Source organism: Manis javanica, chromosome 4 (genome assembly GCF_040802235.1).
Source record: "Manis javanica isolate MJ-LG chromosome 4, MJ_LKY, whole genome shotgun sequence".
Taxonomy (NCBI): Eukaryota; Metazoa; Chordata; class Mammalia; order Pholidota; family Manidae; genus Manis; species Manis javanica.
In genome coordinates, this window is record NC_133159.1 from 178,633,054 (window position 1) to 178,660,485 (window position 27,432).

Sequence of the window (27,432 nt, forward strand, 5' to 3'; positions counted from 1 at the left end):
CTCCTTCAGTTCACTTTTCCTGTAGTTATGAGAATTTTAACTCAAGTACCCATGATTCATTCCCGTTTGGTATCATCAAAGAAGGACTCGTGGAAGGAAAAGGGGAAAGGACAGTGAAGTGGCGGCAGGGCGTGCAGGCTCTGCCGTGTGGCCCCGGGAGAGATGGTCTGCCTGCCGACATGCATTTAGGGGCAGTGAGAAAAGACGAAGAAAGGGTGGTGGTGGGGAATCCCTGGGGCCTGCGAAAGGAAAATTTATTAGTATGTCAGACAATTTTTTAAAAGTAGTGACAAAAAATAAAAATGACTGAAAAGAGCAAAGAAAAAAGCACTGACACGTACAGACTTTGAGAGCAGACCCGCCCGCTGTGTGGCTTGTCAGGGGATTACAGTTAACAGACAGGGAGGGAGCCCCAGGAATACTCTAGGAAGATAGGATGGAGGGACGTTAAACTGTATCCCCATAATCACCAACTTGAGGTGCATAAAATGCCACTGCTTCTTTTAATTTAGTGTGCTGACTTGGTTTTATTTCAACAAATAAAAATATTTATAAGAACTTCGTAGATTCTCTGTATAGCATACCCTGCTTAACTAAGTTATGCTGTGACTTTTTCTGCCAAGAGAGGGGTCAGAAACAGGACCTGTGCAGCTTGGAGGAACCCCTGTTATTTGTCAGCATGCATTCACTGACTCAGACATTTACTGGTCTCCGAAGGTGTCCAGACACGGTTCTGCGAGTCCATCTGGCATCGTATGGAAGGCTGTCTGGCGAGGTTTTCTTTTCCTGCTACGTGTGCCTGTCTTTTTAAAGGACTTGAACGTCCTTAAAGGGAGGCACTGTGTTGCGCATTAATTTTGCCTACAGTGGCTAGCATAGTTCTAGGTGCATTGTAAGCACTCAAATAAGTTTTAGTTATATGTAAAGTAAGTCTTAAGCTTAAATGAGAGAAACTCTTAGAGGGTCTTAACTCTGATACCATTGTTTTGTTCTAGGATAGGAGGTGTGTTGAGTTAGACTTTTGCTGAAAGAATGCCAGAGCCAGGACAGGCAGCGGCCAGGAGCAGCCCAGCACAGCCCCCTGTACGTGGTGTGGGAAGGATTCAGGGCTGCCGAGGAGAAGAGGAATACCAGGTCTGATTGCCTGGGTGTCCAGGCTAATAACACTACACTCGTATTCTGCCGTGGAAGGATTTCTGGAAGCTTCTGTAACTGTATGGAAGCAAGTAGTAGGGGAGCATTCTTAAAGCAAAATGTCTAACTGAAGACACTATCCCAGTTCCTCTGAATTATGTATAAATGGCGAGAACTGAGCAAATCTGTATATAATCTACTTCTATATCTATGTACGTGAGATAAAACAAAGCCTACAAAAGTCTGAAATGGAATGCTTCTGGGTCACAGGTCAGGGCAGAGTCGCGGACGTCCTGCTGGGTGGCAGAGGCAGCCTACATGTCGTAGAGGCTGAGCTGCTCCCGCACGTCGCCGTCGGACATCTCACCAAATGTCTCCTTGTTGTCCTTCATGAGCTTGAAGATGGCTGCCAGCTGTTCTTTCTGAACTCTGTTGAGAAGAAAGGAGAAAGAGGAAAAAGGTGCTTCTCCCCCAGAGCGGCCACGGAGCTGGGCCCCTCCTCCTCCACGCGTCACTGCGCTTGCTCTCCAGGATAAGAAGAAAACGAAGCGAAAATCAAACCCTCTCAGAACACAGGAGCTGGTTTGCTCCAACGAGCTCAACTTGAGGGGTTAAAAACTGGGGTTCTAAGTCTTGGGTTTACCCTGGAGATTTGGGGACCCCAGGTTATCACTCAGGCTCTCGGGGCCTCAGTTTCCCCCTGGCCTCCAGGTACGGCTGACCCCACATCTCCCAGCGAGGTGACCAGGAAGGATATGGTCCATCAAGTGACTGCAGACCCTGTGAGGACACATGTTAGAAACACCCTTAGTTTAGAAGTGGGGGAAGGAAATTATTATTGGCTGGGAAAGAGGGGAGCAGACAGATGTGTAACAAGGGTGCTTGGCCAAGGGATGAGGGTGGGTGCAGGATTGCACTGCCTGGATGAATAGGTCTCTTTTTCTAATTTGCACAAAGATACCTTATGGTCAGTGGGGTTGCCTCTCTTATCAGGGAACAAGAGGTCTGGCTGAAGATCAACTTGATGTTTAGGCCACACAGGCTGGGTGATTGGCAGCCAAGTTCTGTTATCAGCCACGCCATCTGACCAGCACAGGACAGCACACAGCCCCCGAGAGCGCAGACATGCAAGGGAGGGACGAGGCTGCAGCACAAGCCAGGGAACCCTTCAGTTCTTGTTTGCTCCACTGTCAGCACAGCTGGGCACTGCGTGCTGGCACCATCTCACTGTTCTGGTGTCAGGCTTCTGCAGGTCCTCCCTCCATGCCAGATCACCAGGTTGGCACAGGTCACCTTCATAGGATATAAACCAAATGGCAGGGCCAGACCTGTCAGCCCCAGACTGCAGGTGGGTCAGCTACAGTCCTTGTAGGTCTGGCCACCAGCTGCCGTGGCCCCCCAGGGCACAGCCCTGCCTGCCAGTGGCACCCCTAACACTGCTGGGGTGGGAGTCCCAAGGTCTGCTCTTCACACTTGTCCTAACATAGTCCTTCTGCAATAACCCCACCCCATCCATTGGTTTTCTGATGAGAGCAGCATCTAGAAGCTGAAATACTGAGGTCCCAAATCCCAGCCTCTCTTCATCACCCGGAGACGGTTATGTGGACGGTCTACTTCCCTGTCCGGAGGAGAAGGCACCTCTGTTAAGTACTCTGCACCCAGCTGTGCATTGAAAGTGAGTGCTTTGAGCTCCGTGGCTGGAATCACAATCCACGTGCATGTGTGAGCATCCTCCCTGACGGACACACGTTCCCTCCTGTGTTCTGGATGGCTCGCGAGTTTGACAGGTGGACACATGACCTCGTACGCTGCTGGAAAGTATCAGGCATCAAAATGAGAGAGCTCAAATTTTAATGGGCTCAAGGGGGAATTTTTTTTTTCTCAAAGCAAAACTGAAAAAAAACCCCCACAATAGTCAAGATCATCTACTCAAAGTTTATTGGACTGAACAAAGGCTGAATATACAGATCCAAGCCATCAGGAGTATATGAGGCTTGGGGCCTACAAGCCATGTTCAGAAAGTTTCCAAAACAACTCAGATAACTAACCTACTTATTGTATTGGGAAGACCCCCAGCCTGGACAAGGACATCACTACTGCTGTGTGGGGCCATGTGTGCCCACGAGAGTACACCTGCTCTTTAGCTATTCGTGGCTCTGCCCGGCTGTCGCTGGCTCTGCCCTAAGCCCCGAACCTAAGGTATTAGGCCCGGAGGAGAAGGTCACTGGGAACAAAACATCCCCTAGGGGTTGACACTGGACATTTCCCAGCCTTCTATTAAATGGAAAAACATTTTCTATAAACTTACTGCTTTAAAAAAAGTTTTAACCAACATCTAAAAACTGCAGATTAGTTTGGTATAGTATAAATATTGTCAAATATAAAACTCCAGGAAATGAATCTGGGACTGATCTGATTATGTGGTGAAGTTCAGACTCATCTATGAAACCTTCTAGGAAAAGTCATAGTCAAGAAATCTCTTAAGCAAACACTATTATTATTGCTTCTGCCAAAGTGAAGGTGGAGATTTGGCTGAGCTGGTTAAAAAACCAGTGAAAAGGTGTCTTTGCAACAAGCCTCCCCTAAAGGAGAAATAAGGGTGATGGTCAATCAAGAGGCGGCACTGGTTCTCTGCTGCCCGGGTACATGTGGTGCCTCTCGCCCGCAGCGACCCAGCCAGCGGGGAGGAGAGAAGTGGACCCCAGGGACAGGCGGGCTGTCCACTGTCCCTGACCACTAGTGGGCATGGCAGCCCTGCCTCACTTGCCAGCCGCCCTGCAGAGCCTCTCACGGTGGGCAGTGAGGGAGAAGGCAGGAGGGCTGGGATGGCACTGTACTGACCTAAAATGCTGAGGTCGTTGGTGATGTCACGGTGTGAGGGTGTGGAGGGCAGGGATGAGTGATAAAAATCAGCCCCGGGTGTGAGATCAAACTCTTAAAACCCTTCAGCTTAACAAAGCAACCTACACAAACAAGGCGAGACACCTCCACCCAGGAGCTGAAGCCCGCTGGGGCCCCCCAGCCAAGGGGCAGTGCTGCCCGAGGGGCCAGGTGCCCTGGGGCCTGCAGGGCTCCTCTCTGGGGGTTTCCATTTTATTTCCCAAGCTTTTAAGATGCCAAAAGGAAAAGCCTTTAGGAGGAGGCTAAGGATAACTTCATTATTCTTCAGTTCTGTAAAGAGAAACAGGGAGAAAAGATAATTTATTTTACTCATTCTATGTTACAGGTGTCATGGGGGAGGAAAGGGGCAAAGGGGTGAGGAAGGAGAATGTTTGGAATTGCAGAAGCCAGGCTGGTTTCCCAGACACGGGGCAGTTCGGCTCTTGGGTCACGTGGCTGTGCTGGGACAGTCTTACCAGCCTAGATTTCCTAGTCCCGATAGCTGGGTTCTGTCCCCTCTGGGGACACTGGCGCCCTAGGACACGTGCTCCCCAAGATGAGGCCAGCCACGTGCCGCCTCTTCTAAAGGACACACAGAAGCCCTTGGACGCTGAGGGAACCAGGGGCTCCGTGTGTCCCTCTGGCGCCCTCTTCTGGAGACCAGAGTCATAGCGTGTTCCTAGAGATTCACACAGGCGGGTGGTTCATGGACCGCCAGACGGCGGAAGCCAGTAGATATTCCACACCCGGGTCCCTCCGCCTCCTCTCACCCTGCCTGTTATGCCACACAAAATGCCTTCCACTAGAGTCGTGTCCACTTCCAGGAAGGCCAGGTCGGTCCTGCGGACCTTCAGAATGGAGTGGGTGCTGGGGTCCTGGGTCCCCATCTATCAGAGCCAGCCTGGTCTACAACCTAGGCTTTCTGGACCAGAAAGTGGGAAGAACAGATTGTAGACACAGAGAGGAATGGACAGTGGTGCCCTTTCTTTTTCCTGCCAAGCTGGAAGCCAGCCAAGCTCCCCAGCTTCACTGTCTCTCGGGAGGGGGATGGCATTTTGCTGGGGGACAGCCACCAGCCTTCAAGCCCACTGTCCAGCGAGGCTGGATGTGGCACCTCCCAGAGAAGCTGCTGTGGGAACCCAGGGACTCCCCCAGCCAGGCAGAGCCATGCCTGGGAAGCCTAGGGTCTTTTAAGCAGCCGCTACCTCTGGATTTATAAACCTTAGCACTTTCTGCCCCTTGGGGGAAGGAATCTGATCTGTGAGCAGTTCCAAGGGTGGGAATGCCCCATTAAACCTGGGGAGGGATGGATTCAGGGCCTCTTGCTGCCGGTCCTGCTTCCCAAGTACCATGCCCTGACCACTTGTAATGGAGACTGCTGGGGAATGCTGATCATGTGATCACTAAAGATCTTGGCTCTAGATGCTGCTATGTTGGCAGAGTTAATGAATTTAAAGTCGGGGGCCTGAAGCATTCATTTGTTAACCAGCTTTTACCTAGACTGGGGTCCTAAAGACCTGGAAGGGAGTTGGGAACAGGCAGGGTTTGTTTGGGAAGGATCTGCCAGGCAAGGAAGAGAACATGGCTGTAGTTTTTGTGGTTGGACAATAATACGTATGTTATTTGTCATACTGGGGATTCCAGGGCAGTTTCCTCCACTAGGCTGGAATCAGAACTGTCTTACACCTGTCACTCTCCCAGTCCCCATGGGGACCATCGTGCTACAGATAAAAGAAAAAGCCAAACTTGTCAGCCTCTGCAGCCCCAAGCATCACCATGTGAGGAAGAGAAGCAGCCTCCAGATGGGTGGGCATCCAGGGGACCCCACAGTGTGGTGGGGCTGACCACATGCGGGGAGGAGGGAGCAAGCAGACCAGGCAGGCAGATGTGTTGGACAGCTGGGGGGAGCATGCAGGGCAGGGGTGGCCATGAAGATGAGCATGAACTCCAGCCCTCCCCTGTGAGGGCCCTGCAGCCCACCAGCTCCTCCTTCTCAACTCAGGGCGCACCAGTGCTAAGCACAGCCTGCCGATGGGCAGGGGGACCCTGCCTTGGCCCAAGAGCAGCGCTAGGGCATGGTCTCCATCCCACAGCGCAGCGGAGTGTGAACCAGTGACCTGAAGATGCCCAAACGTCCCCTAAGGAAGGACTCTCTTGGGTGACGCAGAGTCCGCTGTCTGAATGTGACCCTGAAGGGACTTTTCCTCCCCACGCCTGAGGTTCCAGCTCTGGAGCCAATGACAGTGCCAGTGCGACCCCTGGCCTGAGGCCTGGCATCCAGTCCACTGACTGGTCTTGCCTGTTCTAAGGGTCCCTCACATTCACGTGGGCATCTGTCTGTGCACACAGAATAAGGTGGGGTCCTGGCTACAGCCTCTGTCCGCTGGGCCCTCCAAGGGACCACAGGTGCCTCAAGCCCTCTCTGTCCTTATCCAGGGGGCAGACGTTTTCTGTAAAGGGCCAGTTACTGACTCTTTTAGGCTTAGTGGGCCATGTGATCTCTGTTGCGGCCACTCCACTCAGCCACTGCAGTATGAAGGCCACCACGGACCATAGGAAAAGGCATGTGGCTGTGTTCAGTTGCACTGGGCTACAAAAATGGCCACAGTCGGCCAGCCCTTGCTCTGATGAAAACCTGCCTGTCCCGCAGCCTGGGAGCCCAGGGCTTCTGCCATGCTGCCTCTAAGTGCATAACCTGCTCAGGGGGACCTAAAGCCTTTGGGTGACACCAGGCTTGTACCCCCAGCGCCTTGTGGTCCCAGGGATGACAGTTCTGCCCTGGTCTCACAAGGGGGCGCCAGCGCCCCACACCTGGCCCATCAGCCGTGGGCCTGGTGTTGCCCAATGCTCCCTGCGCTGGTCAGTGAGGTGGCTCGGTGCCCGGAAGTGTATGCACTGGTTATGAAGGCGGCAGAGGAGGGGGTTCAGGCCCATGTCAGTCATGTTGGGGACACATCAACAGACAGGATGAGGAAGCACTACTAGTCTAAGAAGTCAGTCTCCTTACCAAAAGGATTTGCAAGAATATTTGTGGCTCAGGACCTAAGGAACTTGCTAGAGGGAAGTGAGGTCAGAGGTCAGCTCAATCCTGAAATATAAAGGCAGCAAATGGGGTCACACCCAGAGGCAGCGTCTCCAGCACCGAGGAGTGGGGGGCATTCCTCTGGTGGGGCTTGCACCCCTCCTCCCCTAGACGAGCTCTTCTGGGCCGAGTTTGGAAGAGTGGTGTCTGACTTTTGGGGGTATCAGGTGGCTTGGTAAGGGTAGAAGAGGTCTGCATGCCGTAATAATAAGCCCTCCCTCTGCACCCCAGAACCAACTTGTGTACGAGTTGGGGGTGATTACCACAAGCGCCTCTGGCCTGGCAGGGCTCCCATTTCAACCTGGGCTCGAACCAAAGGACTGCAGGCTGCAGGCCGGCCTATGTGTGCAGGAGTCCGCGGGGCTCAGGGTCAGAGCATGGCTCCTCTCCTGTGGCCTTCCCTGGCTGTCCTGCTGCCTCTGAGCGCTCCTCAGCCACCCCGGTGGGATGGAGTGGGCAGGAGGTGCAGAGGGTATCCCCAAGGGGTCTGGCTGGGGTGGGGCGATAGCCCAATGCTCAGTGTGAGGGTGCGCAGCCCTGCTGCAGCTGCCCCAGAGCTCTGTGGAGCAGAAGGGATAAAAATGACCCGAGGCGCTGGGCCGGGAGGGTGGAGGAGGCTGTCTGGCGGATGAGCACTGGGAATCCCACTCTGCCCTGAAGTGATGGATGGCTTTTGTCATGGACGCTCCGGATAAGTGAACGGCTGGATCTCTTCCAGGCTCTTCCTTGGCATTTTGATTTTTTCCTTTCCAGTGGAGAGAGAGGGGAGGGTGCCAGGAATGGGCTTGGCTGCCCCAGCCCATGCCAAGCTCCCCTCAGTGTCCCAAGGGGACTGTCTTCAGGGAAAACCGAGCCTGGCTGAATGCTGCTGGCCGGGGAAGGGCCCTGACAATGCCAATGCGAAGGGAGCAGTGGGCGGGGCGCGGCCTGGGGGCCTCGGCTCCTGGCTCCAAGCGGAGGGGAAGGGCAGCTGGCTGCAGCCTGGCCAGGGGAAGCCCACGGTCCCCAGGGGGAGGTGCGGCCTACCTCTGTTCTTCCTCCAGTTCCTCTTTGGTCATCATCTCCTTGTACTGGTTCCCCCGCAGCTTCCCAGGGCTGTATTTAAAGGAGAATGTCTCTCCTCCTGCAGAGAGGGGGTGGGGAAGAGCTGGTGTAGAGGTTTGGGTGCTGGGCCCCTCCCACAAGTTCAGAGTCCCCTTTCCCTTTGTTACTTAAAACCATCTCAGCCAAAGGGCCCCCTTTCCATGCGGGACAGAGGGCCCCATGCACGCCCCTGTGTGGGCGCCGGCACTTGCCCTGCCTCGGAGAGGGTGGGACACTCACAACATCTTCTTGCCCCTCCTGCACTGATGGTCCTCCTCCCACGCCTTCCCATGAAACCCACAACAACACAGGGACTCGAATCAGGATACATGGACCACGGTGAGCCAGCTGCAGAGAAACTAGCCCCCGCCCCGTAGAGTAAGACTCTGCCCCCCGAAGGACAGCCCCCTCCCAGGGCCGGGGTGAGCATCTGCAGACCCGCCTCTAGCAAAGGCTGTCACTGAGCCTGGGTCTGTGAGACTCCCTCATTTTTGAAGCCCCCAACCGCCCACCATTACTGCTGTGCTAGAGACAGTCAGATGGAGGGAGCCGATCTCTGGGAGGCAGGCTGTGCCAGGGTGCTTGACTCCTGCCTCTTCTCAGGTCCCAGGTCTCTGGAGGGTGGCATGGGGGCCCTTGCCCTCCTACTGAGGTCCTCCCGTCTCCCGGGCTTGGGGATGCCCACCTGGCAGTCCAGGGGGGTCATGGTGACCAGGCCCACCATGCGCTGCCCCCTGCCAGTTATTGGAAATCTGAAACAACGTGAACCCACAATAGGACCCAGGAGTAATGTGAGATTTTTCACAGCATTTTAAAATCAGGTGTCAAAACCAGCATATATTACGGAGCGGGTATAGCCAATCCGCCAGTCCCTGAGAGCAGACCCCACAGCTGCTTTTGCGCGACACACAGGCACCTAGAGGCCTGATGAGGCTGCACTAGGGGTCTGGGCAGAGGAAAGCAGGGATGTGCGACATGGAGAGAAGCCTGAGGGTGGGCACCAGGCACACCCAGGTGAGGGCTGCAATGGGCAGAAGAGAAAGGAGCCCCCCAGAGCACCCCCGCAGAGTGACCAGAAGGAGAGAGCTCTGTGAGGAAGCAGTGCCCTAAAGTGGTCCTGCAGCCAGCAAGCGAGGATGGCCGCCAGCCAGCCCCTGGACTGGACGCTGAATGGCTCATCTCCACCTTCCATTAACTCTGAGAGAACTGAGTAAGGGGAATGGGGAGGCTAGCAGATGGCCCTCTTGTGCGGATGTATTGTTTTTCAGTTCTGTTCTGAAAGGGTACCTCTCTGTCACTCCAGCGTCAGAATGCTAACACCTCCACATCGTGCCACCCTGACATCACCAGCTGACGGCCATCCCTTGCCATCAGACAGGCCGATGTGGGCTCAAGGGGAGGAAAAGGTCTCCGTCTCACATCTGGCTTCTCTCTGGCCTAAAGGAAGGGTTCTGGATGCAAATTCCGAGAATCCCCAAGCCCGTTAGAGTGCAGAACTAAACGCCATGTGGTGGGGGTTGTGTTCGCTCTCACCGAAACCTGGCTCAGGAAAACACTGGCCGGCTCCCAGGGCACAGCTGTCAGCAGCCCTCTCACCCCTGCCAGCTGCCCAGGGGCTGAAACCTCGCCTCAGGGAGCAGTAACTAGGCTTGAACAAGGATTCACTTGTTTTTCATGCATTCTGCAAATATTTAGTCAGCGCTATGCTGGGCGAGGACCTAGCAGTGAATAAAACACTCGGCAAAGATGAGTACTTGAAGCACAGTTCGCCGTCGGTCCTGGGGGCTGTACAGAAAAGGACAGCAGCGGGAGACAGAGGTTGGGAAGGGGGTGCTTGGAGGTTTAAATAGGGGTGGGGTGCCATGGAGGGCTTTACAGAAGGGGAGGTGTGTCACCATTAGCTGAGAGGGGGCAAGCCCTGCGGTGTCTGGGGAGACAGATCTGGCACAGAAGGGCCAGTGAAACTGGTGGCAGATGGCAAGGGGCAGGCGGATGTGGGAGGCCTGGGTTCCTCCTCCCGGTGGGACGGGGCTTGGCGCAGAGTCAGGGCGAACCCAGCCCTCCCACCCCAGCTCCCATAAACCGGCCCCTTCCTCCAGCGCCTTTCCTTCTGGGCCTGCACGGTCAGGCCTTGGACTGACCCACGTCTGGGGCCCTGGGAACCGTGCTGAGTGATTCGGAGGCGTGATTTAGGGGCCTGTGTCTTTGGTCATCAGGAGAGCCCTGAAAAGCCTGCGGTGGGCTGTGACCACATGGAGCTGCCATCTCTGAAAAGGCCACCCCCACGGCTCGCTTCCGGACCTCGAAAAGAGGCAACAAAGAAAACCAATTAACCTCAACATCAAGGTCATCGTGTGCAAGGCTTTAGAAAAATAAAACAAAAAATGCTGCCAACTACTCAATGTTTCAGTTTGTGGGGAAGGTCTGATTGGTTTATGTTTTTCCCAGCCAGAGAGCACAGGCGACTTGCAAAGGCTTCCGTAATCACACCTGGCAACCTAGTGAGGCACAGTGGCCCAGTTTTGCCAGACCACGGGGTTCCTCTCGTCTCTTCTGTGGCTCCAAGTTGCCAGCAGGCATCCTAGCAACACTAATCAATTAGCCTCGGGAGCTGAGCTGCTGGCTGCAGAGGTGCTGGGGCACCAGGCAGGTTTTCTTCTGACAGCTGGGGCCATAAACCTGTCCTCCCTCTGAGTTGTTAGCACTGGCAGGAGGCTGCTGGGCGGTGGGGGCTGCCCAGGGGCCGCAGTCAGGTAAGGAGGGGGGCCCAAGGACAGCCCACATGGCTGGGTGTGGGGCTGAGTCTGACAGCAGCCACAGCCGTTTCAGGAGAGCAGTCTGTGCCCCTCTGTCCTGGCCCAGGGGCCTCCCGCCCTCCCTTCTACATCCCCAAGTCACTAATAGGATCCTGACAGACACCCCTGCAGCTGCCTTGGGGCCATGTGGCAGGGACCGACCCCAGGCCAGACCCCAGTTCCTATGAGCCCCTAGCTCAGATGATGGAAGAACCTGCAGCTTGGAGAGGGAGAGTCCCCCACCCCACCGCAAGGGGCTGATGCCCCTGCCCCCTGCTGCCCCTGCAGCTGCTGCCCTTTCCCCTTCCTGAGGAGGTGCTAATTGAAACCCACAGTCCTGGGGCCCAGTGGGGGTGGTGGGGCTTGGGGCCCGTAGCCTTGCCCTGCCCCCTGGCCGATGCCAGCCCTGGTCACTGCAGTCCTGGAGTGCTTTCCAGGGCCCCTGCCAGCAGTTGGCTTAAAGTTACAGCAACAGGCTTGTTTTTTTTTAAACTTATGAAGTATCTCAAACACGCAAAAGTACAGCACACAGAAAGTCCTGTACTTTTCATATAGGTTTAACAAATGTTGGCATTTTGCCCTTTTTTGTTTCAGCTTTTTTTTTTTAAAGAAATAAAACATGCCAGAGCCAGCAGAAGCCCACCCGTGTTTGGTTCTGTGTTCGTCTGGGGTGACGGCCCCCACGGGCCCAGGGCACCTTCCCCCAGCACGTTCAAATCAGTCCATTTCCGCAGTGCCCCTGGGTACCCCCTTGCTCTTCTCCTGGCTGCCTGGGCCCTGATGGCCGGGGAGGTCTGGCTGGTCAGCTACAGCTGCTCAGAAATCAGGCGTTTCCTCTCCTGGGGCCTTTATTCTGCAGAAAGCTCGGGCAGCAGACCTGAGAGTGGCTTTAGTCTCCATAAAATAGGTCAGAGCCATTTGAGAGGAAACATGAAATGCACGAGGCAGCAGAGAGGGGTGTCAGAAGGCAACAGGAAATAGAAGGCAGGGTGCTTGGTTTATCATTCCCAAGATGCTCCACTGCATGCGGAGATAACTCACAGCCTACGGAGGAAGAGCGGAGGACCACAGAGCACGGGAGGCGGGAAGGGTGGTGGGTGAGGGGGGCAAGGGCTCAGAGGGAGTGGACCCTGGCCACACGACCCCTGTCCTCTCCCACTCCATGCACTCCCCTCGTCCTGCCACTCAAGTCCTTGGCTGGGGTGTCCCAAGGGACTTCGGCACAGTCCCGCCCCCGAGGCCAGTGAGGGGCAGCAATGTGAGGCCTGGGGGCTGTGTCCCACTCACCGTCTTCTTCCTCAGGCTCTGCTTGGGGTGGGCCCTCCTCGCCACCCTGCTCCTCTTCCTGCAAGACAAGGAGCGGAGTCAGAACGCAGCCGGGTGTCACTCTGATGCTGCACCCCCGTGTCTGCCGCACCCCTGTGTCCGCCCCATAGCAAAAGCAGCCTGGCCACTGGGCCCACTTGCCGGAGATGCACCAGCCACAGCACGTGCGGCCTGGCAGCCGGTGGCCGCCTTGGGGGATGGGGCAGCAGCGGGCAGGATGTCCGGGAGGGACAGGGCTGCCAAGGGCCAGCCTGGCCATGCTCCGTGCACGCCCCTTGAGTGTGGCTGGGAGGACCCGCTTGGGGCCAGTCAGGCAGGAGGAAACGTTTGGCCAGCGATGAGGGGAGACTGTAGGGCTGTGCTTTTGGCCCTTGCACCCCAGTCCCTTCTTCACTCCCTGGTGGGTGCTGTTAGAGAGCCTTAGCATGCTGTCCTGATGAGCGACCTGCCCACCCCTCCAACCGCCCCCAGGACCGTGCGGCTGCCTGAGGCCTGGGTGGTACCACAGAGAACCTGCACTCGTGGGCCCAGGCTCCATCTCTGCTCCCTCTGACGTCCTTTCTGTCCCTAGCCACTAAAGAGTCCATTTACCCAAAATTGGAGCTCTACCTCCTCTAGCCCCAGTTCTCTCCCAGGCACAGACACAGTAAACAGAACGCTGGAAGGAGCATCCCGGGATGGCCTTGGCGGACAGAAGGAGCCACTTCATCTCGCAGGAATTAGGAGTATGAGAGGGATGTGCCCTCCCCCATTGTGAGGGACTGGAGGGGGCACTGTAGCGCACAGATGTGCGGCTCAAGGAACAGGACCGGACTGGAAGCCCAGTGGGCAGAGGAGATGCCCTCCTCGAGTTGCCCCACCACAGGCCCAGACCCCGGCGTTAGGACCCCACTTCGCAAGGTCCGAGCTTGCAGCCTCAGCAGGAGCTCCCAGCGGCGGCAGGCAGGCCCCTAACAAAACAGCCAACGAAGCCGAGAGCAAAGTTGCACAAGCCCAATAGCCTGTCATAGGTGGCAAGCCCCGAAGGGCCTTGAGTTTCTTGTTGTGACTTTCTGGGCCACACAAAATGCAGCCAGAGGAGCTGGGCGGGAGGCAGGAGCTGGGTCTTCTCCCCTCAGCAGTTTACCTCAAGCTGAGCACATCTAACATGAGTGGTGCTACCATGAGTGCTGGTCAGCACCTGTCCAGACGTCTCCCAAAATATGCCCAGCAAAGCATCCTTGCGGCTGCAGGGGGTAGGCAGGCCTCTTAAGCCAGCAGGTAAAGGAGACACCCCATTGACTCAGCGAATCCACTTCGAGGGACCTGCCCAGCACTGGAAAACCATCTATCTGGGTTTTTATACAGCGACTCTGGTTGTGAGCAGCATAAAACAAGACAAAACTGGAAACAACCGAATGTGTATCCGTAAAGTCAAATATATTACAGTCAAATATATGTGCTTAATATGTTCACCAAAATATTAACGGGTTGAATACATTACAGCAACATGTGCAGGAAAAAGGAGGCGGCTCATGTGAAAAGTACATCAGGAAAAATTATCACGAGGAAAAAGCAACATACTTGGAGCAGAGCAACTGGCCTGGTATAAATGTTAAAATGGAAGTGCACATATATGCTCATAAATGCACAAGAAAGGGTTTCTGGAAGGACACATAAGACACTGTTAACAGTGACTGCTTTTGGGGAGAAATGCAGGGGCCGGGGCCAGACTTTCCTATTCATCTTACACATTTCAGTATAATTGGGATTTTCTAACTATCTGCATGAATTACTCTTAGCATATTTAAAAAATGCCACACAGGGGTCTCTGAACTGTGATAGATAGGAGCTGTGCCTTTTTCTTTATTTATTTTAAAAACAGAAAGACGAAAAAAGAAAAACAGCCATTAACCTGTTCAGGGCTGGACCCCGGCTGTAAGCCTGTATTGAGACAAGAGAGGCGACTAATTTTCCTATGATGTGCGAGGGACACAAAGATAAAAGAAAACAAAGACAGTCACAGTCCATTCCTTCAGCAGCTCATGGTCCACAAGGAGAAGCACAGACACAACTCACTGCCACCTAGAGTGAGAAATTCCAGAGCCAAGACAGCCCCCTCACCCCGAAGGGCCACCATCGTCCCAATGGGACATGGTGATGGGTGACCTGCCAACACCCTCCTGGGGAGAGGCTGGTCTACGTTTGGATTTTGCACTTGACTTTTGAAGTGTGGTGCTTTTTAAACTGTGGTGGGTCACCCATGGGTGGGCTATGAAAGCGATTTAAAGGTTGCTACTAGTATTTTTAAAACTGCAGCCCAAGCCTTAGTGTGACTTTAAGCTTTAACAATTTCAGAAGCACAAATGCTACAAATGTACCCCCAAAATGACATTGGAAAGGATATTTACGTTTTTAAATGTATTGCTGTTTCTTATTCAAATGCGTATAACAACACAGTCCGATGCTACACATACTGTAGTTGATTTTCAAATTGAAATAATGGTCACAGGCTAATCGATGGTCAGTGATGGCAGAGGTTGCCTTTGTGATTCCAGCCTTTCGATCTTCGGAGAATTTGATGCACACATGACAGTTTGGACATGACCTCAAGGGAGACAGATGTGGGAGAGGACACCGACCTGCCCACCTCTCCTCATTCTAGCACACGCAAAGAATTAAAACAGAAAACTTAGCATTCAAATACCAGGAAACAAAATACAAAAGGAATTTAAATAAGCGAATATTCATCTGATGTGTTTTGTAGGCCTGTAGCATTTACACTTAAATTACTAAAACTTAAAACTTCACTAAGACTTTGGGGGCATCCTGTCTCCAAGAATTAAAGATAAATGGTACGTGTGGTAGAGATAGACGCCAACCAGTAAAACTGCGGGTGCAGTTCTGTGACTCTATATGTGGAGATGCAATTTAAAATAGACTTTTTATTGTGCATCATGGAGTTTAGAAAACACTGATGAATTGACTACTTGCTGTTTCTGTCTGCACAGCAACCCCCTCTTTCAGGAGGTACCCCTTGAGGCCTGTGGTCCCGTGGAGACTGGCAGACAGGACCTCCACCCCTCTGTATTGCAATACTTCCCTAAGATGTGGACGTGACCTGGGGGCCCAACTTCTGCCTGGGGACAAAGGACCTCTGGTCCCAGAGCTGTGAGCCTGCGTGGAGGGGCCCCCAGCTGTGGCTGCCCCGGAGGCCGCTCCACCCTGGCCTTCCCCTATATGCCGGAGACTCAGCCCTGGGTTCTGCCAAAGCTGATCCGAGCAGAGATTCGCCACCATCAGCCAGAAAGCTGACCACTGTCACTGTCCACTTGCACCCCTCTTTCCAGGCCAGAACATCTCAGGTTCTCCTGGGAGGTCGTCGCCTGTGTCAAATTCCAGTTGCATAGTCTGGGGGAAGGGAGGGGAACAATGATGGGGTTGTTTTCAAACTGTTCCAGGGAGGCGCCCCAGGGCCCCATGTGTATCTGGGTTACTCAGTGGGCTTATACATGACATCATAACAATGGAAAGGATTCCATTATTAAGAAGAAAAAAAAGGACAGCATCTCTGTTTTTTGCACTTGCCCTGTTTTATACAGACTATGTTCACAGCAGAAAAGCAGAAGAGCTGATACTGATACTAAGGGCAGGTTTCAGGAGCTACGTGACTGAGGTGCCGCCGCCGCTGTTCCGGGTGTGTTGGCTCTATAGCCTCAGTCCACAGCACGCACGGTAGTGAAGGAGGGCTGAGGGAGACCATGCAGACGCCAGCTCTGCTCCCGCCGTCATTGAGGACTGCGCCTTTGTACCTTCTTACACCTTCCAGCATCAGCTCTGCCCTGACACAGGCCATTTGCCGGTATGTTTTCAGGAACGCATTATGCATTTAAGCAACACGGTACGTGGGGGCCTCAAGGAGAGGTGCTCAGTGGAGCCCGACAGTCACAGGGGAGGCCTCAGAGGGCAAGAATGCTGAGCTGGTCTGAGATGCGTCTTTCCCATGAATTTGTTGCAATGTGGTGTGACTGCAGCAGGGAGGGGAGTGGTCGGGATGCAGGGCCTGGCGCACAGGGGTCTTACACAAGACAAGGTAATGAGGGGCTCCGGGAGAAACAGGGTGAGAGCTGCATTTTGGAGCAGTATGTGGGAATGCACCGGCAATGGGTGAGAGCAGGAGAGACGCCCAGGAGGGCATGCGAAGCTCAAGTGAGAGATAAGGGCCTGAGCTTGGAGGCTGGGCTGTGGGCCCTGTTTTTGTTGAGTGAACCAGTAGAGGGCTGGCTGTTGCTGGCCAAAGGCAATCCCTTGAGGGTCTCGAGGTCTGAGTCCCTCCTGGGCTTGCTCCCCTGGCCAGCCTGGGCAGCTGTGCCTCACAGCTCACGCCTGGAAGCGGTATGACCCTGCTGACTACTCAGAGCGCTGACTGCAAATGTCACAAAAGGCCATCACTGCCCATTTCTCCTCCATGCCCTGGGTCCTCAGAGTGTTGCATGGCACCCATGTGCTATGATTGTGATTGTGTCCCTCCCAAATGTCTGTGATGAGGTCCTCAGACTGTGACTGTGCTTGGAGATGGGGCCCTTAGGTTAAGTTAAGATGAGGCTGTTAGAGTGGGCCCCAATCCCATCTGACTGGTGTCCTTGTATGAGGTAATTTGGGCAGAGAGCAGGGACGCATGTGCACAGAGGAGAGACCGTGTGAAGACACAGTGCGGAGGTGGCGTCTGCAAGTCAGGGAGACAGGCCTCAAAAAACCCAAACCTGAAGACACCTTGGTTTCAGGGCTCTGGAAAATCACACCAGTTGTTTCAGCTATGCCGTATGTGGTCCTTTGTTACGGCAGCCCCAGGACACTAATACACTACACGCTAATGAAAGTCAATCAGTTTCATGAAAACTGTGAATTGGTAACACCCTCGGAGAGCCTAGTGTCGTCCTGGCTGGGGCCCAAAGCAGGCCTGGGCTGATATCCAAGCCTGCCACCTCACTGACTAGTCTCTCAGCGTTCTACCTGGGTAGAGACCAAGTTTTAAGTTCACGTGTCCAGGGGCACTTTTCTAATTCAGCCCTTTTCCTCCAGTGGAGGGGTGACAGTGGAGAGAGACAAAGCCCAGGAACCAGGCAGGTAGGAATGGTGGAGGGGACAGGTGATCAGCGGGGGGGGGCATGGAGGGACCCAGAGGGAGGCATCTCAGAGCCACAGAGAGGCGAATGCACACTCTGCAGGCAGCATATCGCCATTTATGGCTGCCCTGGCTGATCTAGGCCTGATGCACAGGGCTGACGTAGCACAGAGGCAGGGGAGGAGAGAGACAGGGAGGGACAGACAGAGTTAGGGACAGATCCCCCTGTCTACCTGAGGAAATGGTTCTGCCCTGGTGTCTGCAAACAGGATCTTTTGGGACCCTGTGACCAGCCACCAGATCTGACTCCTGCTGGGACTGCCCCCAGCCCCCTGGTTAATGAGTTTAGAGGACCACAGCTCCACTGGACAGGGAGAGGGAGGCCTGACCTTGAATGTGGATTCAAGCCTGATGCCTCCTTTCCTTTCTGGCTCCTCAACTCTGCCCCTGCTTTGAAAGTGAGTCTCTGGGACTCACCCTGTGCCTCCTCCCCCTACAGACAAAGGTAACAGGAAGCTGTCAAGGGGCCTGCATGGCTCCCCAGGCAGCTCTCCAGAGCTTGGCTCAGGCCCAGTCAATCACAGGAGCTCTGCAGGTTTCTGAGATGGGCACAGAGATGGGACAAGGGGCAGGGGTGCCTCCAGGTTCCCAAAGCAGATGGGGGTGGGCCTGAGAGTGCGTTCCCTCCTTCCAGAAGGATTCCATTAGGCAATTCATCTTTCATTCCATTAGGCTGTTGTCTTTCGCATTCAGAGGAGAGCATCGTCGGCTGCCTGGGGTGAGTGGAGAAAGCAGAGTGGCGCCAGCTCCGGGGGGCCCAGGGCTGGGCGAGGTCACGGTCTGGCTGGTTCCGCGCATGCGCACCATCAAACAGCGCGGCCACCGAACGCCTCCAAGTGACAGCTCCAGGCAGAGGACGCTCAGGCCAGCTCTCTAAAGCCATATTTGCAGCTGCGCTGACAAGGAACTTAAGTCTTCTTCTAGACTGGCCCCCACTCAACTCGTCCAGCTTTCTCTGTGGTCACAGCACCTCTGCCACTCCTCCTGGCCGAGGAGTGTGGATTCAAGCCTGACGCTTCTTTCCATTCTTCTTCTCAACTCTGCCCTGCCTTTGAAAGGTCTCTGGTCCCCCTGCCCCTGCCAGTCGCTCAGGGCTGTCTGAGGGCATCGTGTCCCTGACCCTGCTCTCCTCCAATTTATCTGATCTGCTCCGAGAACGTCATGAGGTAGCAACTTGATGCTTTTTTCCTGCTCAAGCCCCATGATGGTTGTCATGTTCAATTCAGAGAGTCCCTGGCTTTCAAAGCTCCCCTGCTGCCAGATTTCCTCACGCCTTACTGGGAAGTGCTGTCCTCTCCTGCCGGCTGCACGGCCAGGGGGTGGAGGGCAGGCGGGAACCTACAGCTGTCCTTGAGATCTTGGCCTCTAGCAATAATCTGTCCTTCCTGACCCTTGCTGTCTGGGTAGGACCCTCCAAGAACACAGGGTCTGGCTTGGCCAGCCTTGAGCTCTGTTTTTATCCTTCCCTCAGTGGGCAGGGCCCTGGAGCTCTGTGGGCATACTGCAGGGGCAGCTGCAGGTTGGAAGACGAGGAGTGGAGGGGCCAAGACCCCCACCCAGGGCACATCTGCTTCTGGACTGGCCTTCCAAGGTCAGAGAGGAAAAACAGGTAGCCAGTGCTTCAAAAACATTAGAACACCATGGATCTAGTGTGGCTTTGACCCAGTACAAATTCTAGTGGATAAAAACCTTTGCTGAATTGCCGGGTATCCAGTCCTGTGCACACACTTCTAGCCTCAGGGGCTTTCTCCCATGCACAGCAGTCTGCCTTTTGAGGGGCATACCGCACAGCTCTAGAGCTCAAAGGTGACATGCAAGGTGCCGGACAGAGGCCTGGGGCCTGAAGGGAAATAAGACCCCTGCCAGCTGCCCAGGGCGGTCCTACTAGGGGACTTCAGACTTGGGCAGGAAAAAGAAACACAACACTGTTTTCCTTCCTTCCCTTAAGTTATTGTTGTAGCTCATTCATTCAACAAGTACTCATTGAGTACCACCATGCACCAGCCTGTTATATAAGCTGGGGATGTGGCTGTGAAGTGTAGCAGGCAGGGACCCTGTTCTGATGAGCTGACATCTCACTGTGGCAGACAATGCACCCCTAAAATAAAAGACAACCTCAGAAGTACTGAGTGCCAGTGACGTGAGGAAAGCCAGATGCAGTAGTTGGTGGCGGTGGGGTTACATCCACTAAGGTGGTCAGGGACACAGACACTTGAAAGGTGAGGGGGAGCAATCATGTGAAGATCTAGGCCTGGGATGGTCTGCCAGGCAGAGTGCAGAGCAAACACCAGGGTCCAGATGTGGTGTGTGCCTGAGCACCAGAAAGGCCTCTGTGGCTGCAGTGGAGGTGGCAGGGAATAGCAGGAGAAGAGACAGGGGGCTGGCAGAGTCCTGCTGGGCCCTAGGGACTGGGCTGAGAGCTGGGACTTTATTCTGCATGCAGCGAACACCACTGGAGGGCTCTAAGCAGGGGAATATGAGATGTGATTCTGAGTTATAAGAGAATGCTGGTTGCTGGCGGTAGCATGGGTTGGGGCGGACTGGAAGCAGGGAGACTGGTTAGCAGGCTATTGAACAGCCCAGATGAGCCGTGGGCTGGAGTAGTAGCCAGAAAGACAAAGAGAAGCGCCTGAAGCCAGGAGGTCCCCTGGGGACAGAGGTGACAGGACTTGCAGATGGAGTGACTGCGGGCAAGGGAGGGAAAGGAGGAAACCAGGATGATGCCTGGGCTGTGGGCCTAAGCAGCCGAGGGAGTTGTGCCGGGTCTGAGAGAGGTGATGAGGAACCCTGGGTGGGAGGCAGGCAGAGGGTGCGCCGGGCAGACAGAAATCAAGAGCTCTTAGCAGACATGTTGGTCTGGGGTGCTCATTGGGCAACCCTGGGGAAATGTCAAGTGGGTGGCTGGTCTATGGGATTGTGGAGCTCGGAGCAGGCTGGGCTGGGTGCAGAAATGTGGGCATCACCCATTACTGATCAGGAGGATGATGGGGGCCCGTGTGTTCCAGAAGGCTGCAGTGGTGGTCCAGGCCCAGAAGTCGCCCTGCCCTTGATATTACAGGCCTGAGCTTTTCTAGTGGGGACAAAGAGCAAGGGAGAAGCCTGCCTAAGCCTCTAACTCAAGAAGCAGGGATGGGTGGAGGGAGAGAGGCCAAGACTTGATGTTCAGGTTCCAAGCTACACAGCACCCCAGGGGCAGTGAGGAGTCAGCCTGCAAGGCCTTGTGGTCAAATACCCAGACTAAAAGACCATCCTGACTCTGACGTTATATCCCAACCCGGGGCACATTCACAGGCCCTAAACTTTCTCTCAGACGATGAGCATGCCAGATTCAATCCTATCAGATTAATAGTTTTTGGCATTGTTCCTACAAAGAGGATTTAGAGGACATCAAAAGCTTCATAAACAACAGCCTGGGGCAGCAATCCTACTCTAGCCCTCACCAGTGAGCACTGGGCCAAATTCTAATCTCTACGTTATGAGATAGAGAAGGTTGAGCACAGGGTAGAAAACCAAGGATGGACAGGATCAGATCTAAGAGGGCCTGAGAAAAGGAAATCATCATTTCTGGGACAACTGGGCTGAAGAATTCTGACCATGGCCGGCTGCAAGGACAGAGTAGAAGATGGGCAGCCCATGTTGATAATATTCTGAGGAGGCCTCAACCGCCGGAAGAGAAACCAGTTTTAGGCCTCATGAAAAAATAAAGGTAAGAATGATTCGACTCTGGAGTGAGGTTTCTTGGTCTTCACAGGATATCCCAGAGGGAAGGTATGTCCTGTCTTGAAACCGAGCTCAGACTTGGGGTCCTCAGCAAATAAGAATGTGGCCAGGAGAAACGGTACTAACACCAAGGTCACAGAACTGGGGCCTTGCTGAGAACATTCCAGGGTTGTCTCATGCGGAGCTCAGGCTGGCAAGCACGTTGGCCCTGTGTGCAAGGAGTTCTGACCTGAAAATACTAAACGCATACGCACCCCAGGCTACGAAGCAGGAGCTAATGACTGGAAAGCAGGCAATCACGGACAAGAATTCAGAGATGGTGGAGAACATCTCAGTTCCAATCCTTCATTTTGAGATGGAGAAACTGAGGCCCAAAGGTGAAGTGACTTCAAGTCTTGGGCTATTCAGAGGCTTAAGTATTGGATAAACAAGTTCCTTGGATTCTTACACTGGGTTTCCTCTGGAACCACTTAATCTCATTAGCCATTTTTCAGCCACTGTGAAGAAAAATGATGGATGCTTCTAGCTCCCAGGGAGGAGGGAGGGAATGAGTGCTGCAGCAGCCTGGGCTGCCTTTCCAGTTCTGGCTGAGCAGCAGGCAGGAGACCAACCAAGGCACCCGCCGCCCATGTGTATGGACCCCTGGCAGGAGGCTTCTGAGCTCCCTCGAACAATCCGGTTCCATTCATCTGTCCTCAACAGTAGTGAGCCGAGTGTGGGCGGACTCACGTTATTCCAGAAATGCTCTGGCCACCAGGGATTTGGCATTTCTCAGGAAGCACGCCCACCAAGGGTCTAAGTTGGTCTTGCCCCTCCTACACCATGGTTTGGGCTGATTGTCTGAGAAAGAGCAGGGCTACAAAAAAGAAACTGTCTAAAAGTGAAGCTGCTTTTATTTCTAACTCTCCAAAGCTAGGCAGCTTTTTTCTTAAGATATGTTCTTTAAAAATGTATTACTTCCCACCAAATAGAAAATTCTCACTGGCAGCTAAATTTTCTGTGTGCAAACAAGATTCTTTATCTCTAAAAGAGAACAAAGTTTAGCTGTCAGGAAAGCCCCCAGACTTCTTTCTCACATGAAAAGAAATTATGTGCTTAAATGACTTTACAAAGAATACCTTCTTGCACTACTGAACACTGGACTGTTCACAGCCTTGTGCATCATCTTCCGTCCCACTGAGGTTCATCATTGTAATTACTTCGGACACACCATTACTGTTTTGTGTTCCGTGCCTTTCCTTTCTTATTTCTGCCAATTTGCTAATTATTCCAGTGTCCTAATTAATGGGCATTTGGAGTGTTTCCAGTCCCTCCCCACCCCCAGCAAATCCCTAGCTCTGCTACAGGGTGAATGTTTGTGTCTGCCCACCCCCATCCCCACAATCCATATGCTGAAGCCCTGACCCCAAAGGGAAACCTTTGGGAGGTGATTAGAGTTAGATGGGGGCGGGCAGGCGGGTCTCTGTGACAGGATCAGTGTCCTTACAAGCGGGGGCAGGGACACGGTGCTCTCTCTGCCCAGCGAGGACACAGCAGGAAGGCAGTGGTCTGACGGCCAGGAAGCGGGTGCTCACCAGGAGCCGAATGGGCCGGCACTTCCACCGTGGACTGCCCAGCCTCCAGAACTGTGAGGCGTAAATGTCTGCTCTTTAGGTCACCCCATCTGTGGTATTTGTCACAGCAGCCTGACTGACCAAGACAAGATTCCGAGGTGATAGGAGCAACTGCCAGGTATCTATCTGGCCCTCCACCAGCTGCTTCCCCGCTTGTGATAAGAGAGCAGAGAGTGGGGCCATGATATAATCACAGTCAGGATGGAAGACGGGAGGGGGAATTCGCCTGCTCCCTGGTCATCCTGGGAAGCCTTCGGAAGGGCTCTGTGGCCTCGCGGGGGGGGTGCACGTCTGCGGTGACAAGGATGGGGACGGGAGAGACAAGATGGACCCAATGGCAGGATGACTTCCGAAAGGCCACAGCCCAGCTGCGTGGCAACGACAGACAGATAAGGCTGTGTTGCCTAATCAGACCAACACCACCGCAGTGTTTGAAAAACTAAGCCCTTTCCTGAGAAATTCCCCACTGGGTTCTTTCTTCCAGTATTATATACTGAAACATTCCAAACCTACATAAAAGTTGGAAGAAGAATACAGGGAACCTTAATATCCTTTACCTAGATTCACCAGTTGTTAACATTGTGCCATCTTTGCTTTCTCTCTCTACACAGACACCCACACTGTGGGTGTGTAGCTATTTGAATCATGATATGTCATCCTTAAATGTTTGAGCATGCATTTTTCCCAAGGACAAGGACAGTTTTCTACATAACTACAAAGCCAGCATCATGCACAAGAAATTGAGCATGGAGATAAAATGATCTAATAAAACATTCATTTGAAACAGATCTCAGTTATCTCCAAAATATCTTTATAGTGCCCTAGCCCCACCCCAATCTGGAATCCAACCCAGGATCAGCCATTGTTTAATCTCTTCAGTCGCCTTCAATCTGGGAGAGTCTGTTGTGTTTGGTGACATTCGCCAGCTGCCTTATGGGAAGTCCCCATTCAGTGTTTGGGCAGAGCTGGAACCTGAGTGCCAAGATGTCTAAGTTCTGGCACAGACTAAGCGACTTAGCTCTAGTGCTATTCAAATGACCCTTGACCCTTCGTCCAGCGACCACTGTTTAGGAATCCTACAATATAGCCTTGCTGGAATCCCCACCTTCATTAGGTCAGAAGCCTGGTAATCCTAAAATCACACCCTACACATCAGCACCTAAAACTGTTACCTGGCCTCCAAAGAGACCAGCACGGTCTGCAGTTTGCCGCACGGTCTGCAGTTTGCCGTAATTCTTTGTGAGGGTGGGGCATGTCTGTTATGCTTATGCTTCCTCCCTGCCCACCCCCACACAGACGCCTAAGAGGAATGAAAGAGGTCCTAATAATAGAACTCTGCCTTCTGCTCTGCCTCCCTGCCCTGGTGGGGCTCATTTCCCAGCATTTCTCCAGTCACTTCTCAGTGTCTTAGCCCATCAAGGGCCTTCATGCTTCTTTGATGTCCAGCACCTCAAGGGATGCTTCCCAGTGACCCACAGCCACAGCAGGAGGCTGCTTCCCGGGGTGCAAGGCCCTTTTCAATAATCAGCTTTGTGAGATGGAGGCAGCAGCTGCCCCAGGCCTCCCAGGCAGGGCAGGGAGGGAAGATGATTGGATTAGAAGGGCCTCAATTAATGGAAAATGAAGGGGGAAGGGAGAGGGGATTGGCGCTGTCGCCATTCTCTGGGGCACTGGTTCCCCCACCCTCCCTCCGCTCCCCTGCTGGCCAGCACTTAGTGAGAGGCAAGGAGCTGGCCCAGGGCCTCACCTGCTGCTCCCCAAACCCCCATCTGAGTTTTCCCCATAGGTCCTTCCCACCTGCTCTCCAGGCTCAGGCAGTATGATAGAAGAAACACCGAGATTTGCTCTTGAAAATGCCCAAGTCCATTTTCAGACAATTTCTTAGCAGCTTCTTCAAGGATTGATGCCACCACCAGGAAGGCAGGGCAGTGGGTGTCTGTGTCCCCCGAGCACCTGATCCAGGGCCTTATGCACAGCAATGACCTCATGTTTGCCAGCGGGAGTTGAGGGGGGGCTTGCCAGCTCAGAAAGGGCTGGGGGCCTGAACCCCAAAGGGAAAGAAAGACAAGACCTTCTGTGAGAAAACTGACATCCTTGCATTGGGTGGATTATCTCAGGAGAGGGTGTTGCAGAGGGAGGATGGCCCCAGTCTCAACCTGAGCCCCCCTCTCTGGCGGCTGGCACCCACTCCTGCCCTCCCCCGATGATTACAATAGCTCTCCCTCAGGCTGATTAGAATCCACTCTAACCACACAATTAGTCACCCACATGTCAAGCAAAGCGCCTGCTCAACGGGTCTGGCCCACTACTCAGCAAAGAGAAATGCCTCTGCTCAGACTCGCTGCCTTCCCCTCCCCTGAGGGTTCTCTCTGGTGTAAACCATTGTGGCCAGCAAAATTCAGAGTGGGCATAGACATGCTGACAGTGCACCGAAGATGCCTGCTCACTGTTTCTGTCCTGGCCATCCCCTCTCCAAGAAAAGGAGTTCAGGACTAAGAATTCCCATGAGACCTGGGACTCTGAGCGCTGGCCTGGAAGGGCCCAGAGTACGGATATCCTGGCAACATGGGCTTCACCCTGACCAGTAGGTTTCCATTCTAACGAGACGTATTGTAAAAAGTGCATGGGGCTGGCTGGATGGGTGCCAGGGGCTATCAGACACCTCTCTGGGTATCCTGGAGGAGACAGCATGGTCTGGGCACAGCTGATGGGCACGAGAGGCAGGAGGGCCGGTTTTGGGGTGCTCAGTGCGCCACAGGAGGGCTTCATCCTGCTCCTTAACTCGGTACAGGCCAGACTTCGCTGCAACCTCACCACGGGACATGTGCCAAAGCCGAATGCAGTTTGAAAAGGACTATACAAATGATGGCAATAATCGGTGCCTTTTCTTTCAGTCCTGCCCTACGGGAGCTTTGCGACATCAGACTCTGGAATCTGTATTTCAAATTGGCCTAAAAAGGCAGCTTTCCTTTTTTTCCTCTTTAAATATTATTTTTTACCAAGACACCTCTCATTATTGCAGGTCTTGAATTAAGTCTCATGCACGTGGATTTGGGAACCCGTGGGCCGGAGGGGTGAGGTGTGGGTGTGACCCGTGCCGGGGGCAGGGACCTGAGGCCGAGGCGACCTAAGGCAGCAAAAAAAGCAACTACACAACTCCGCAGCCTCGGCATTCGGCGACACTTCTGGGGAAGGCTGGTGAGTTTGCTCGCGGGGACCCTCCTTTCCTGCCGGGCGCGGCTCTGCCCTCCCTCGGGGCAGCTCGGCCCGAGGTCGGGCCCGGTTCCCGGCTCGGTTCGGGGGGACGCGGGGGTCGGCGCGGGGAGCCGCGCCCGGGGTGGGGGGGCGCCCGGGGCCGGGCCGTACCTGCCTCGCCGCGGCGGACTGCTCCTCCGCCTCCGCCGGCGCCGCCGCGCGCGCCCCCGGGGGCTGGGGCTCCCCCGGGCCCTCCGGGGTCCCCGGGCCCTCGGGCGCGGCCGCCGGCTCCGGGGGGCCTCTGGCCTCGGAGGGGCGTGAGGGCTCCGGGCTTGCGGCCGCCCCGCGCCGCACCAGCAGCCAGGCGAGCAGCAGCGCCAGAGCGGTGGCCAGCGCGGGCAGCGCGGCCAGCAGCTCCGCCGGCGCCTCCATCGCGCCGCGGCCGCCCGAGTGCCCGCCCGCCGGGACCCCGAGGGAAGCCGCCGCGCCCCGCCCGCGCCCCGCCCCGGGGAGGAGCCCCGCCCGCGCCCCGCCCCCACGCCCTCAGCCCCGGGGGCCGACCCCTGCCAGGGACCCGAGCCCGGCTCCCTTGGGAAGCGCCCCCCGAGGCCCGACGAGGCCAATCCGTCCCGGGCCGGGCAGGCCTGACTCTTGGAGCTTGGTCCCCTTTTGTAAACCAGTTTGAAACACTCATCGCCCAGGTGCCCTTCTAGTATTGTCATCTTTGGGCATCTCAGGGCATCGTTTTGGCCCTGAGCAGTTGGAAATGTCAGTTGGCCAAGTAAAGCCAGAAAGGCTCACTGGAACTGAGGCACTGGACTGCCTAAAAAACAGTGGACGGCCTTCTTCACCCCGCTTGCTTACATTGCCAGGGCCTGGCCGGTGGCTGCCCTTTCTAGGTTGAAACCCAGCAACCTTCATCAGGCCTCATCCTAACGGGCCTGTCCCCCAAGCTGGGTTTCAGGGATCCAGCTCAAGTGCTTTCAGTCAAGTCTACTTCAGTACTTTCTTTGCATAATTCCGGAGTGTTATGGGAGGGTGGAAAGAGGGAAGGAAGTCTGGGGCTGTTTCTCCAGATCCTCCCCGGACTCCGTTGCTAAACAGTGTATATTTGAGATCAACATGCTGTAACTAAAAACGTTTCTTTACCACTTCCCAACTCTACCCTAGTTATTTTAAATAAACACAAGGCAGGAAAGCTTGTCAGGTACCATGCCAGCGCAACCTCAGTGCGCAAACAACGGGGTTCCAGTGTCTGCTTGGGATGCATTCGATACTTTTGTGGTGACCTCCAGTTCCTGACCGGATGTTGGTGTGAGCCACGATACTAGACGGGGTGCTGCTTGTTAAATGGAAGATGCAAGTATATCCTCAGGCTTCCTCCTGAGCGCAGTATGACAAACGGGGTTCAGCAACAGGGCCCACTTACTTCTGCGCATC

At 54.5% G+C, this 27,432-nt stretch overlaps 1 protein-coding gene across 4 annotated transcripts; it reads right to left on the bottom strand.

Annotated features, from left to right (window-relative positions):
• Nucleotides 1-247: 247 nt before the first annotated feature.
• On the bottom strand, nucleotides 248-26,471 carry MXRA7 (matrix remodeling associated 7). 4 transcript variants are annotated; one of them, XM_073235980.1, is made up of 5 exons: nucleotides 26,164-26,471; nucleotides 12,262-12,319; nucleotides 8,123-8,219; nucleotides 7,022-7,102; nucleotides 248-1,563 (listed from the first exon to the last, which is right to left on the bottom strand). In XM_073235980.1, the coding sequence occupies exons 1-4, from the start codon at nucleotides 26,422-26,424 to the stop codon at nucleotides 7,069-7,071; spliced, it is 450 nt and encodes a 149-aa protein (XP_073092081.1). In that variant the 5' UTR covers nucleotides 26,425-26,471; the 3' UTR covers nucleotides 248-1,563; nucleotides 7,022-7,068. The 4 variants fall into 4 exon arrangements, with proteins under 4 accessions (XP_073092081.1, XP_036853227.2, XP_036853229.2 ...); XM_036997334.2 differs by lacking the exon at nucleotides 248-1,563 and adding an exon at nucleotides 3,050-4,305; XM_036997332.2 differs by lacking the exon at nucleotides 7,022-7,102 and having other exon boundaries at nucleotides 262-1,563; nucleotides 26,164-26,468.
• Between the last annotated feature and the right edge of the window lie 961 nt (nucleotides 26,472-27,432).